This window comes from Dermochelys coriacea, chromosome 1 (assembly GCF_009764565.3).
Source record: "Dermochelys coriacea isolate rDerCor1 chromosome 1, rDerCor1.pri.v4, whole genome shotgun sequence".
NCBI lineage: Eukaryota > Metazoa > Chordata > Testudines > Dermochelyidae > Dermochelys > Dermochelys coriacea.
This window is the reverse complement of record NC_050068.2, coordinates 135047257-135061125: the sequence shown is the minus strand read 5'-3', so window position 1 is coordinate 135061125 and position 13869 is coordinate 135047257. Positions and strand designations below refer to the sequence as shown.

Sequence of the window (13869 nt, the reverse complement as noted above, 5' to 3'; positions counted from 1 at the left end):
GTTCCAGGGAAATTTTTTTCGCCAGACAAAAGACTATATTATATATATATATATATGTGTGTGTGTGTGTATATATCTTTGTATATATATATATATAAACATACACACACACACACACAGTATAAGTTTTAAACAAACAATTTAATACTGTACACAGCAATGATGATTGTGAAGCTTGGTTGAGGTGGTAGAGTCAGAGGGTGGAAGAGGGTGGGATATTTCCCAGGGAATTCCTTACTGCTAAATGATGAACTAGCACTCGGCTGAGCCCTAAAGGGTTAACGCACTGTTGTTAATGTAGTCTCACACTCTACAAGGCAGCACGAATGGAGGGAGGGGAGATAGCATGGCAGAGAGAGACAGAGACACACACTCTGTGTGTGTGTGTGTGTGTTAGAGAGAGAGACACACACACACACACACCCTGTGTGAGAGAGATGTGCATTGCCCCTTTATGTACCCTAACATCACTCTAAGTACGTTGCCTTTTTAAGTAGATCAGCAAGTTGAGACAGCAGTTGCTGCCAGCAAGCTCCCTCTGTCCTGAGACCTGTCCTGTGTCCCCCCTGCTCTATGGAGATGGGGTACAGGAATGGGGGCAGGAGCCGGGGTAGGGGGACACCCTGACATTAGCAACCCTCTTCACCCCACCCCCCGCTGTATAGCGAGCAGGAGGCTCCTGGGAGCAGCTCCAAGGCAGAGGGCAGGAGCAGCACATGGCAGGGGGGTGGGGTGGGGAGGACAATACCTGAACTGCCGGCAATTGGTAGCCTGCTGGGAGGCTGCAGCACAGGGAACTTAGGGGAGTGGGGAGCTGATTGGGGGGCTGCTGGTCCAAGCCCCCACCAGCTAGCTGCAACAGGCTGCTCTTTCTGCAACCAGTGGACAAAGCAGGCAGCTGCCAAACAACATTATAAAGGGAGCATTGCGCAACTTTAAACGAGCACATTCTCCAAATGATCAGCAACGTAACGACGAAACAATGTTAACTGGGACAACATTAAGTGAGGAGTTACTGTATTATTATTACTTATAATATAGCACTGTGAAGTGGTATATTAAATGTATCTGACACAACAGTCAAATATCCAAACCTGATGATGTAGGCCAGGGATCGGCAACCTTTGGCACGCGGCCCAGCAGGGAAATCTGCTGACAGGCTGGGACGGTTTGTTTACCTGCAGCATTCACGGGTTCAGCCAACTGCAGCTCCCACTGGCCACAGTTCGCTGCTCCAGGCCAATGGGGGCTGTGGGAAGCGGCAGCCAGCACATCCCTCAGCCTGCGCCGCTTCCCACAGCCCCCATTGGCTTGGAACGGTGAACCACGGCCAGTGGGAGCTGCGATCAGCCGAACCCACGGACACTGCAGGTAAACAAACTGTCCCGGCCCATCAGCGCATTTCCCTGACGGGCCGCATGCCAAAGGTTGCCGATCCCTGGTGTAGGCACTTGCTTGTATGTGAAGAAAAATCAGAACCGCAGAGTCTCGGAGCAAGACTCCTTATATAACAAGTTTTACTCAGTGCCCTCCAAGTGTTTTGGTGCGGGAGTGTTAGCTACAGGAGTTGCACAACAGTCAGTTTTGGATTACATGGTTAAAACTCTTTGCAACTCTTTAAATATCTCCATTTTATGTCCACTTAATAAATTTAATTCACTTACAGTCAAAATCTTCCCCTGAGCCACACTGTGAATTCCTCGCTCTCGATCTGTATTGCCTAGCTTGCATTCATTCCAGATGCAGAAGACCCACTGATAACAGAGGGAGTACTGAATGCAGAATAGCCATAATGCAGATCAGGGAGGATTCTTACCTTATGGAGTAAATATTATATAGCTCATTATCTCTAGATCATTCCCAGCCTTTATTCCTTTGGATTCTTGGGAAGGTGTTCCCAGGCAACTTGCAGGTTATGGTCCAGATTTCCAAAATGTGGCCTACAGGACTCAGGATTGTGTACACAATTAATTGTGAATTCAAATATTAGCAGACAGATGGCCAGCTACCTGAAGTGTGCGCACCATTTTGATGGTGATCTGGAAATTGATAATATTGTGCCTGCGATTAACTATGAGGGCCAAAAAAAAGCAGGTGCACATTAAGTGGGTGCAGGCTCTGCACACAAGAAGGCTGGGTTGAAGCCTAGGTGCAAATCTAGTCCCATAGTTGCTAGATGTTTTTAAAATTGTGACCTAGAATGCCTGAGGTGTGTTGCTCTCTGGATCCAAAAATAGTGCAGCATTTTCAACCCATTTTGCTGATACTAAACATTTCCTGTTGGGCTGCTTGTCTATTGTAAGTACTTACATGATCCCTACTACTTTGGTGTCTGAGCCCTGCACAATATTTAATGTATTTATCCTCACAATACTCCAGTAAGGTTGGAAGTACTTTTATCCCCATTTCACAGAGGGAAAACTGAGTCACGGAGCAACCAAACAACTTTCCCAAGGTCACACAGGAAGTTTGTGACAGAGAAAGGAATTGAATACAGATCTCTCAAGTCCCAGGCTAATATCCTAACCACTGGACCATCCTTCCTTTTGCTCCTGTTTACACCATTTCTATTGGAGCATTAGCATTTATCTAAACTCCTTTTTAGTGTTTTAAGTTGTATGCTGAATGTACTGAGGTACTTCATAAGCTAAACAAACATATGAAACAATCAAAATGAATGTATGAATAGCTAAAAAAGATTTAGGAGAAGCTCTAGACTTGTCTGTTGTATTTAAACACATGCTTCCTGACTGTCTGCCTTCAAATACCTCTTAAATAATTAAAACAAATGTTAGTAATAAAACTACAATGGGAGGCTGGTTAGAGAATCTTGCTGATACACCCAAAAACAGGACATTTCCAATCACATTCATTTCATTTTCAAGGAAAGAAACACTGTTCCCATCATGGCATGTTTATGGTTTGGAAGTGGAGCCAAATGTCCATATGGGTTCACTCTATAGCTCATAGAGCGATAAAACATTCAGGTCATATGAAATTTGTGTATGGTGCGCTGTTGCAGCTGTATGTCATAAGGACAACTCCTATGGTAACTGTCTCTCCTTAGAAAAAGTGTGTCTAGGTTGATGTACTTAACTGATCTGTTGCTTGAAAGGTTATGCATGTTTTTTTGCCAATATAGTTAAAATTAATTTCCTGTGTGTTTGACATGTCGGACCTCTCCATGATCCAAAATATTCTTTGGGCTGTAGAGTGTATTCCTATAAAATGTATTCCTCAGCAACATCTGAAATTGAATAGCTACTGTATTCCTCTGCTCCTATCAGATATTGACTGCACAGCTGTTCTTTATAATCTGGATTCCAACCCAAACCGTTTGTAGTGTGATCAGATACCATTGTGATAGGGACTGTGTACATGCATGAAATCGTCATCATCATCATCATCATCATCATCTCCGTCAGAGACATTTTCACAAGTAATACTCTAAGTGCAAGAGGAGGTATTTCTACTGTACTTTTGGATCAACCACAGAAAATACAGTTTTCTTAGTTATGAGTAGAGCTATGTGAAATTTTTTTAAATGAAAAGTTTATTCAGCAAAACATGCAGTTGTGGTCAACCTGAAGCTATATGTAAAATATCACACAAATAATTTCAGCCAGCCATTCAGAAAATGGCCAGAGAAGGAGAAGAAAGAAGAGTTGGTGCTGTCGCTCACGTCCCTTCCCCATCCCTCATAATCTTTGGGCCAGTGGGTAGGGCACTCATCTGGGATGTTGGGGCCCCACGTTTGAATCCCTGCTCTACAATAAAACCAAGATGGACTTTTTCAATTCACCACAAATTCCAAAAAACTTTCAGATTCAGTTCGACCTGAATTCAATTTGTTTTTCAGTTTTTTGGAACTACTACCAAACTGGAAAAAAAAAATCAATTATTGCCCGGCTCAAGTTAGGAGTTTCAATTGTCTAAAATTGCCTGACTGGAATAGAAGTTACACAAACTCTCTGTGCATTTTTGTGAGATATAGAACTAATCTTGGAATGCCGAAATTGCAAAGTTTGCAGATGCCTGGTACACCTAAATCTCTTTTGGAAGCTTGCAAATGAACTCGTGTGCCTAATCATTTTTGTTGTGTGAAATGAGTACAATGTTCTGAAATAAGTTTATCTGATAATCTCAAGCCAGTGGCACAGACATACCTGAAGAAGTTCTTTTGCCCTCCCTTTAAGAGGACATAAGTATGACGTTTAAGATTTCTGCTGTGTATCTAGTGTATGCTGTTGACTATGTTCCCTCTTAAAATGAAATAAGTATCCTTACGGTTACCTTAAGTGAAATAAAATGACCTTTGAATGTACAGATAACCTAACTGAAACAAGTGGTGATCTTCAGACAGAAACAAAGTGGAAGCCTTGCAGTCAGCTCTAAATATGCTATACAACTAGTAGTGGGCCCCCAGATCCCAACTGTGGGGTCAACTGTGGCTTTGCCATGAGCCCTGAGCAAGGGGCTGTGCATTGTTGGGAAGAAGATACCCATTTTACCCCTGCACTGTTGGTCATTCGTTAGCAATGAGACTGACCTTTGTATATTAAGCACACTACTATTCTTTCCTATGTTTTGAAAATAGTAGGGATAATTTCTTTGTCACGCACTGAAAACAAGAGGCCCTAACCTTGAGCCTGGGGGGAGGGGTCAGTAGTCCAACACCAGCCTCCATATGGAGTTTTTTAATATTCAGGACTTCATTCTGAATGGGCTCCACAGAAAAAAATTAAGAGTAGAAAAAAAAAAAGTCACGCCACACATACCTATACACGTCCTTCCATTTGGTCCCAACTGAAGTCCAGATGTTGGACACAAACACCGCACCTCCTCTTTGACTTCTTCGCATCCATACTGGCAGTTCACCATAGCGCATGTCCTGGAATCTGAAGACAAAACACACCCTTGTTGGAATCTAGACTGGACAGAATAATCTCATTCACTGTTCTCAGCATCTGCTAATCACATTATTTAATCACTAAAAGAATAATACTCAATGGGTATGTCTGCACAGGAAAAAAAACCCACTGTGAACCTCAAAGCCTGGGTCAAGTGACTCAGGCTTGCAGGGCTCCCACTGCAGGGCTAAAAATCTCAGTGTAGATGTTCAAACTCAAAAGGTTTCAGAGCCTGGGTTTAAAGCCCAAGCCTCAATGTCTACACTGTTATTTTTAGCCCCACAAGCCCAAATTACTTGATCTGGGCTCTCAGGTCTTTTTTTCCTCTGTAAACGTACCCAGTAGGTAAAAGAGTTACCAAGATGTCTGCCATAAGAGTTGTTTCAGAGTAGCAGCCGTGTTAGTCTGTATTTGCAAAAAGAAAAGGAGTACTTGTGGCACCTTAGAGACTAACAAATTTATAAGAGTATAACCATCTTTTCCCTTCCCTCTTGTTTTCTCTTATTCCTCCTGCCTCCTTTCCTGCCCCAACCCCAACGTCGCAATTTCTCACTTCTCTTTTAAATTGTAAGCTGCTTGGGGCAGGAAACTTGTCTTGTTACTTGTCTGCAGAATGTTATGCTCTACAGAAATGAACAACAATTCTACCCTGAGGAGAAAAAGCTCCCAAAAATAATGGAAAAGTCTCATTTTTAGCAGTCACTACTATAAATACTTAAAAGTATTGTTATATGGAGGGTTGAGTGAAACCTCATTAAAGCAACAGCTGTCCTTCATTCAGGATATAACAAAAGAAGCCATTGAACTGCTTTATGAAATACTATAGCTGAAACAATAGGAGTCACTGCCCAAAACACAGGCCACATGCAAGGCTGGTCAGGAATCTGAACAGTAGGGACAGAGGAGTTTGACAAGAGCAGAATGTAAATATATGGGGGCAGGGTATTGTTTGACAGAGCTCTGTGTATGTGAGAGAGAAGTAGCAGAAACATCACAGAAGCACACAAAGGATGCAGCAAGGAAATGCCAGAGACAGAAAGAGAAGCTGTGATGTGTTTTCTTCCCCCACCCCCAACACACACCATGAAAGAGTTTCCATGGGCCTGATTTGTTTTGTTAAAACTCTTCATACACTTTACATCAAAAAGAAAACTTGAGCCACACCCCCCCATGCAGGCACTTACTAATAGCAGGCCAACCCAGCCCATGGGTTTACACAATTATAAAGACACAAATAAGTGCTAACTCCAAAGATCAAAATGCAAAATATCAAGTACAGCAGAATAAACCAACCAACCATCCATCATCATCTGCTGCCAGACCATCTTACCCTGCACCCTTGCGTATGCCCTCCAAAACCTTTCCATTATCTCATTTGACTATAAGCACAAATAGATTTCCCTGTACGCAGGTAGATTGATTACTGCTACCAGATTCACTGAAGAGAACTGCATACCCCACAAATCAGTGTGTTCACCAAAACATCCCTCTGCAGCATGGGGTGACCCACCACAGTGAACCATAACTGCACTCTGTATTTCTCTGCTATTTCTACCCTGTAGATATGATGCAGGGTGCTACAAAGAACTATATCAAGGAGTAATAGGATAAAATTATGCATGGGAAAATGGAGACCAAATATTAGGAAAAGTTTTTTAATGGTGGGATATATTAGTATGAAAATCTTCCAAACAAGTACTGGGAACAAGTACCAGGGCTTGGGTAATGTCAGACAGAACTAGAGAGAGCACTAGGAAGTAATATCTAGGATATTAAATTGGCAATTTCACTTTGGGGTCGAAAAAGGCCATTCCAAAGTGGAAGAACATGGTTTCCCCATGTTTTAGGAAGCTTTCTGAATACTGTGAACCTCACTAAAAATTCAGTTTGAATTCTGGACAAAGATTTGTATCTATAGTTTATTGTACTGGGCTCATTCATCCCTAGTCAATAAGGATATTGGTCCCAGGATATCAGAGAGACAAGGTGAGTGAGGTAATATCTTTTTTATTGGACCAACTTCTGTTGGTGAAAGAGACAAGCTTTTGAGCTTACATAGGTCTGAAGAAGAGCTCTGTGTAATATCAAAAGTTTGTCTGTCTCATCAACGGAATTTGGTCCAATAAAAGATATTGCCAAGCTCACCCACCTTCTCTCTCTAATATGGTACATTAGCAGAGTTGTGGACAGAGGCTATGCAAGCTACCCTACATTTGAACTAACCCTGTAGAACTGTCTAAGGCTTTTATTTTTAAGGACTAACATTCCCCTAAAAACACAACTGTACCCTAGATTAGTTTAATCTATTCCTTTAAAAATACTGCCACAGGAGAGCACATCCTTTAGTGCTGACAGCACTAGGAACCTGAGGGATATATCCTGTCACAGATAAACTAGCTGCCAGTCATCCTTATACAGGAACCATTTGTGATAAAATATTGATTGGATAATCTGTGTATCTAAATTACTGCCTGTCCTGGGATATGTGTTACTTACTTGCACATGTGCCATCTGGCATGAGCATGTAGCCATGGAGACAATAACACTTGTAGCTGCCATGGGTGTTCATACATCTATGCTTACAGGGACGTGGTTTCAATCCACATTCATTTGTATCTGCAGAAATAATTTGAAAGAAATGAGTGCAGGGATTTTTATTATTTTAAATATATGGTTATAATGTTGCCTCATGCCTAAAATCCCCCAAAGTAAAAGCCCTGGGATAGAAAATTAGCCAACCCTTTGCAAGAAAGGAATTCCGCAGACCATCTGCTTAAGTGAGTGCTATAAAAACTAGCAAGGAGAGCCGGCTGCACCTGACAAACTGCAGTGCAACCTCTGGCAGATTGCAAGGGGAGAGAGGGGAGAGAACTGCAATTACAAATTTTGCTAACAGCAGGATTTTTATTATTCTAGCTAGAGATTTTAGTCCCCCATCTGACATTCATACAAAAAAAAAATAAAAAAAGCGAAAACAAGTCAGTCACACAGCATGGGGAAAAAGATTACAAAGATTTCATGGGCCAAGCATCAGCTGTGATGTCATGGCAAGAGTGAATCATTACAGGGGGCAGAGTTGATCATGTGTTAAGAATTGTCTTTTTCCTTAAAAAACTCATGCAGCTGAATTCTTTACCACTCTTCAAAATTCTATTCTCAAAACCTAACCTGTCAATAAAATCTGAAAAGCAGCGGCATAGCTGAGGGTAAACAGAGTTTATCTACTTCTTACTTGGGGAATATGGGGTTTAGGTTAATTTACCCACTTTTTTTTTTAAACTACTGCTGAAAAGGGCAAGAAAGAAACAATACTAGTTTTTAATTGCCCAGGAACCAGCTTTTGTAGAAAAGGAAATCACCTAACTGAATCTAATTTGCCTGGAGTGAAACACAGTCCTGACAACGGAGGCTACACTCCTGTTATATGTAAACAGTATCTGCATTTGCAACTTTCATAAACTGTTTGGCAACCGCCCCTCTTTCACTATTTTGAAATCTGTTTATCAAATACTCAAGAGTTCATCAACAAAATACATCACTGCACATAGTCCATATACCATGTGTTTAATGATACAGTAATGTGATTTCAATAAAGACACATCTCAGAGGGCTGAGTGGGCTCAATTCCAGTTCTAATGGTCTCAGCATCTGTTCATGTGTCAGTGTGGCCTACAGGCCACAAAGAGAAAACAGTCTGGTAGTGATATGTCTGCAAAAGTATTTGTGAGAGCCCATTCCAACAAAAAGATGATGTTACTAAAAATGTTGTTGTTTTTCATACATTTTAGAGACACACCAATTTGGAAATTACAATTGAAAGTTTTGTAGCTACTACAGTTCCATGTAACAGCCAAGATTACTGTAACAAAGATGAGCAGAAATTTTTTTATTCAACTAGACAATGGAAAAAATTTTCAAAGTTACCAAAGTGACTTAGGAACCTAAGTCCTATTGCCATTCAATGATTCTTAGCCTCTTATGAAGAATGGGACTTAGGTGCTTTTGAAATTTTTACCCATTGCATATAGTCAATTTCACCATTTTCTCTTTAGAGTCAGTCGGTTAGTTTTTCCCTTGCTGAAAATTCGTTATAAATAATGTCAACATGGAAGAAGAAAAATTAAAGAGCTTTTCTGAAGGTTTTTCTAATAGCACCCTTCAAATAATGTTTTGAAGTTATCTAAGAAATTGGACTGTTTAATTTTTTTTTTTTTTAACAAACAGTTAATATTCAAAATTGACAGTGTCCTTTTAATCTGATTGCTTAACATTTTAAAGCAGAGCCTAAAAACACAATGAAAAAGTAACATATATTGTCTTTTCAAAATTTTCAAAGGCTGCCTTGTAAACTTATGAAGCAAAAACTATTCACTCAAGTTTCTGAATGTACAAGTTTGGATGTCCTAATTTCAGAGTTCTCAAAAATTCAAATTAGCATGTACAAACAAAGGGCATTTACCCATGTAAATTGTGAAGTGTCTATCAATTCAGTTTGGAAGAAAAACTTGTGTTCAAGAAACTAGAGTGCGATTTCTGGGTTCAGTTCCTGGTTTTTCTGAGAAGTTCAGGTGTGTCCGTGGGGAAGTCTCTAATCACTCTGCATCTCATTTCTCCATCCATAAAATGGCGAAGATAATTTATTTAAATAGTAGGTTCCCTAACCTATACTACAATAAAAGTTGAACAGCACGAAAATAATTTTGAACAGGAACTCAGCAAGCCTACCATCTAGAGAACTCATTTCGACCCCTTAATTGTAGTGGGACCCATGCTCTCAGCCCTGTCCCCAAATCCTCTCAAACATATGTCTTTTGAAGTGTGCCTAGAAGAACAACACATATGGGCTATTTTGGATTAGTAGGGATGCAAATTTATAATGCTTCCTTTCTTTCATGTCTACTCTGGCTATAAACTCTGAGATTATTTATTTATTTTTTTACTATACTTAACCACTGTGCCTAGCAAAATGGGATCTTGATCAAGACCTTTTGGCACTACTGTACTATAAATAGAGTTGCCAACTTTCTAATGGCACAAAACTGAACACCCTTGCCCCGCCCCTTCTCTGAGGCCCTGTCCCCGCTTGTTCCATTCCCCCCCTCCCTCTGTCGCTTGCTCTCCCCCACCCTCACTCACTTTCACTGGGCTGGGGTAGGGGTGTGGAAGGGCGGTGAGGGCTCCAGCTGGGGGTGCAAACTCTGGGATAGGGTCTGGGGATGAGGGGTTTGGGGTGCGGGAGAGGGCTCCAGGCTGGGGAAGTGGGCTCTGGGTGCAGCTAGAAATGAGGGGTTCAGGGTGTGGAAGAGAACTCCAAACTGTGGCAGGGGGTTGGGCTGCAGGGGAGGGGAGGACTCTGACTGGGGTGCAGGCTCTGAGTGTGGGGCCAAGGTTAAGAGATTTGGGGTGCAGGACGGGGGTCAGAGCTGGGGTAGAGTGTTGGGGGTGTGCGGGGTCCTGGCGGTGCTTACTGTGACTCCCAGGAAGCAGCCGCCAGGTCCCTGCAGCCCCTAGGTTCCCAGCCAATGGGAGCTGTGGAGCTGACACTTGGGGTGGGGACAGCGCATGGAGCCTCCCTGGCCGCCCATGCACCTAGGGGCCACAAAGACCTTGGGGCCACTTCCGGGAGCCGCAGGGAGCCTGCTTTAGCTCCGGGCTTCTGCTGTGCCACCGACTGGTCCATTAAAAGTCCGACCAGAGCCGCCAGGGTCCCTTTTCAACTGGGCATTCTGGTCGAAAACCGGACACCTGGCAACCCTAACTATAAACAATACAAAAACTGTTTGCATACATCCGATATTCTGAGTGAGCAAAAATATAGGTCAGCACACCCCAAATCCTGGCTGCATAAGCAGAAGAAAGGAAATGTGCAGGATGGGTTCAGAACACTGAACACTTGTTCTTCAGTATCTTTATAGTATATAAAAATCTACTTAAAGTGGAAGCATGGTCCAATGGCTTGGGCATGAGCTTAGGACCTGAGAAACCTAAGTTCAATTCCTTACTCTGCCATAGCTGTCCTAATATACCTTGGGCAAGTCACTTAGCTGCTCTGTGCCTCAGTTCCCCTCTGTACAATGGAACTATTGGCACTTCCCTGTCGTACAGGAGTACCGTCAGCTTAAATACATGAAAGATTGTGAGGCACTCACAGATACTATAGCAATGGGGGCCATGTAAGTACTGTAGCTATATTAGTACACTATCTAGAAGAAAGATGCTTGTTGAGGGAACATTGGAAGTGGAATGTTTTCATTGAAGACTACCTACATGTTTAGTTTCCATATTTATCATTTAATCATCCATGACAATTCAGAATTCCTAAATCAGCTGTAGCTGCAAAGAAATGGCTGAGATTCCTCCTCTTCCCCCTTTCTTCCCCCCCGCGCACACACACTTTTCCACAGGGAGCTGAAGACAAGGAGACAGACGGTCAGTGATCAAAGTCTTGTTTTGGAGAAGAACTATAATTTGTACAAACCTTGACTGCAGGTTTTCCCTGTGAATCCAGGAAAACATTTGCATTTGTTTGGCCCCACACACTCGCCATACTTGCACCCATGTTCACAGGTGGCTGGAGGGCAAAACAGAGAAATTAAAGGTGTTGTTGCTGGAAGGTAGAGACATTTCTGCATTACAAGAGAACCTAGAGTGAACTAAAGTTGTCAAAGTGTTTCATCTGCATTACTCCATCATACCCAGAGGACATTTTAATTGAACAGGACTAAACTCAAGGCAGCACAGGTAGCTTGCTCTGTCTACACTGGTAATTTTTTGTTGAGCGGAGAGCAGGAGGAAGATGCTGGCTAAGCATGAGTATGGGAGGGAAAAGAAGGAATTTGGCATTGATGTGGAGCAGAAGAGAGTAGTGTTGCTGGGAGAAGAGGGTTGGTGCTGGCAGGGGCTTTGGGGCTGAAGGGAAAGGAAGGGGAGATGGTGCTGCCATTGGCTTATGATGAGCTGGATGCACTGAAAGGAATTTCATAGCTTTCTTCCTTTGTCCCCTCCAGAACAATCCCTTCACGTTCTTTCCCCCTGCCAAAAATGGGGTTGCATCAGTAAGAGGCTGCATCAGTTTCCTCTTTAGCACCTTCCCTGTCCCTCTGCACAACAGAGCTTGACTGTAGGAGAGTGTGGAGCCACTGGACGAATAGAGCTGCAGTCTAAGGCAGCTGCCAGGGTTCTGCTAGATCACAGCACACAGCTCATCCATTCAAAGAGTTTACTTGCTGTGGGGAAGCAGATGAATGGAAATATGTAAGGCTGGTAGAAGCTTGGAAAGTTGGAACTAAAAAGTGCATCCTCTCAAAAAAAAAAATGTCTAACTCATCCGTATTCATTCATTATCACGAGTGTTTGTAAGTGCTGTACTACTGAGATATATTTAGCATTTTAAAACCAAAGATTCAGTTGTAATGTCTATTATTTATAATGCATAGGTCTGAGCAGTTCTCCCTTTTCCTCTGAATTCCCCCTCACTGTCCTTTGTCCATGCCTCTTCCTTCCTTTTTCTATCCACTCTGGAGTTCCACTTATGAACTTTTCCAGAGAGGCTTTATCTCTATCAAATACTGTTGAATTGTCTTCTTTTCTAAGCCATTCTAGAGCAGCTTCAGGTTACTGTAGATAAGAAGGGTCAGACTCTCTGCCAGTTGACTTAGACCCCATGCAGTTCCCTTGGAAATCAATCAGATTGCATAGAGATTAAACTGGCACAGAATTTTCCTGATGTGTCTGAACTCTTTCTAATTACAGGGTCTGACATGCCACCTGAGAATTGCAGTGACTGTCTGACACCATGTCCATGTAACACAACAGCTTTCTGTATACAGTAGTAAGAGGTTTAACATCTAATGGTAAAGCACACACAGTATCTAAAGTCTTCCCATATAGTGTGAACATACTGGAGAAACTAATGATGTCAAGACAGCTTCAAATACACTTGTATGGTATGCAAAGAGAGCAAAAATCTAGCCCTGGATTCTAAATTACTAACTAAATGCTTTATTATGTCTTTGGACTGGGCAGTTGTATGTCCCATCCCACATTGAGGGTTACATTTTTCTTTTAAAAGAATACCAAACAATTTGGCTAGATTTACTGGCAGGGGAAATTTAAAATTACTCTTTCCATCAGCAAGGTCCTCCAGACAAGATTGACTCACTCTAAGGAAGGTCAGGCCAAATAGCTCTAACTCCTGCCAGGAACTTCGTAGAAGCGCCCAGGAAGGAACGTTTGTGTGAAGCCATCAGAGACTCAGGAGCACATCTAATCCATACTCTAAGTGCTCTCTCCCTGTTGGGGGGGGGGGAGGTGCAGATGTGGATTTGTGTAAAAATAAAACCAAAAACCTTTGCTTTGTCCTGTTCAAGATGAAATATTGCCTACCTAATTCATTGCCCCCAATCTACTTCCTAGATTCACCTCTGGATTCTAGCCTCATCTTCATCTATAACCTTGCCTCTGGCTTGTGCGTGGTGGTTACTAAGTTGTGCTTTATATCTTTTGCTCAGAAGCGGTTTCTTTTTGGAGAAACATGAAGTGCACTAGAGTGCATTTTAAAATTACGATACCTCTTCCACCTGTTAAGCCTGAACATATTTATGAGTTTAAGCTTTCTAATTCTCAACCCATTACGTTATTAGCCAGTAGGTGGGTGCCCTTCTTTCTAATACTTCCAGATTGTTCTGCGGGCTTGGCACTTCTTTAAAAAAACCTGCTCACATGAGCAGGAAATTTAGTGTGATTACTAACATCAGTAAGGTTTCAGAGCAGCAGCCATGTTAGTCTGTATCCGCAAAAAGAAAAGGAGGACCTGTGGCACCTTAAAGACTAACAAATTTATTTGAGCATAAGTTTTCATGAGCTACAGCTCACTTCATTTGTTAGTCTCTAAGGTGCCACAAGTACTCCTTTTCTTTTAACATCAGTAAGTGCTACACAGCATGCAAAAGACTTAATG

At 42.2% G+C, this 13869-nt stretch overlaps 1 protein-coding gene across 1 annotated transcript in view; it reads right to left on the bottom strand.

Moving 5' to 3' along the window:
- The window catches only part of EGFL6 (EGF like domain multiple 6), a 73500-nt gene that overhangs the window by 38877 nt on the left and 20754 nt on the right, over positions 1 to 13869 (bottom strand). The window contains 3 exon segments of the mRNA XM_038422806.2: positions 4779 to 4898; positions 7407 to 7526; positions 11389 to 11481. Of these exon segments, the coding sequence (XP_038278734.2) occupies positions 4779 to 4898; positions 7407 to 7526; positions 11389 to 11481 (333 nt within the window).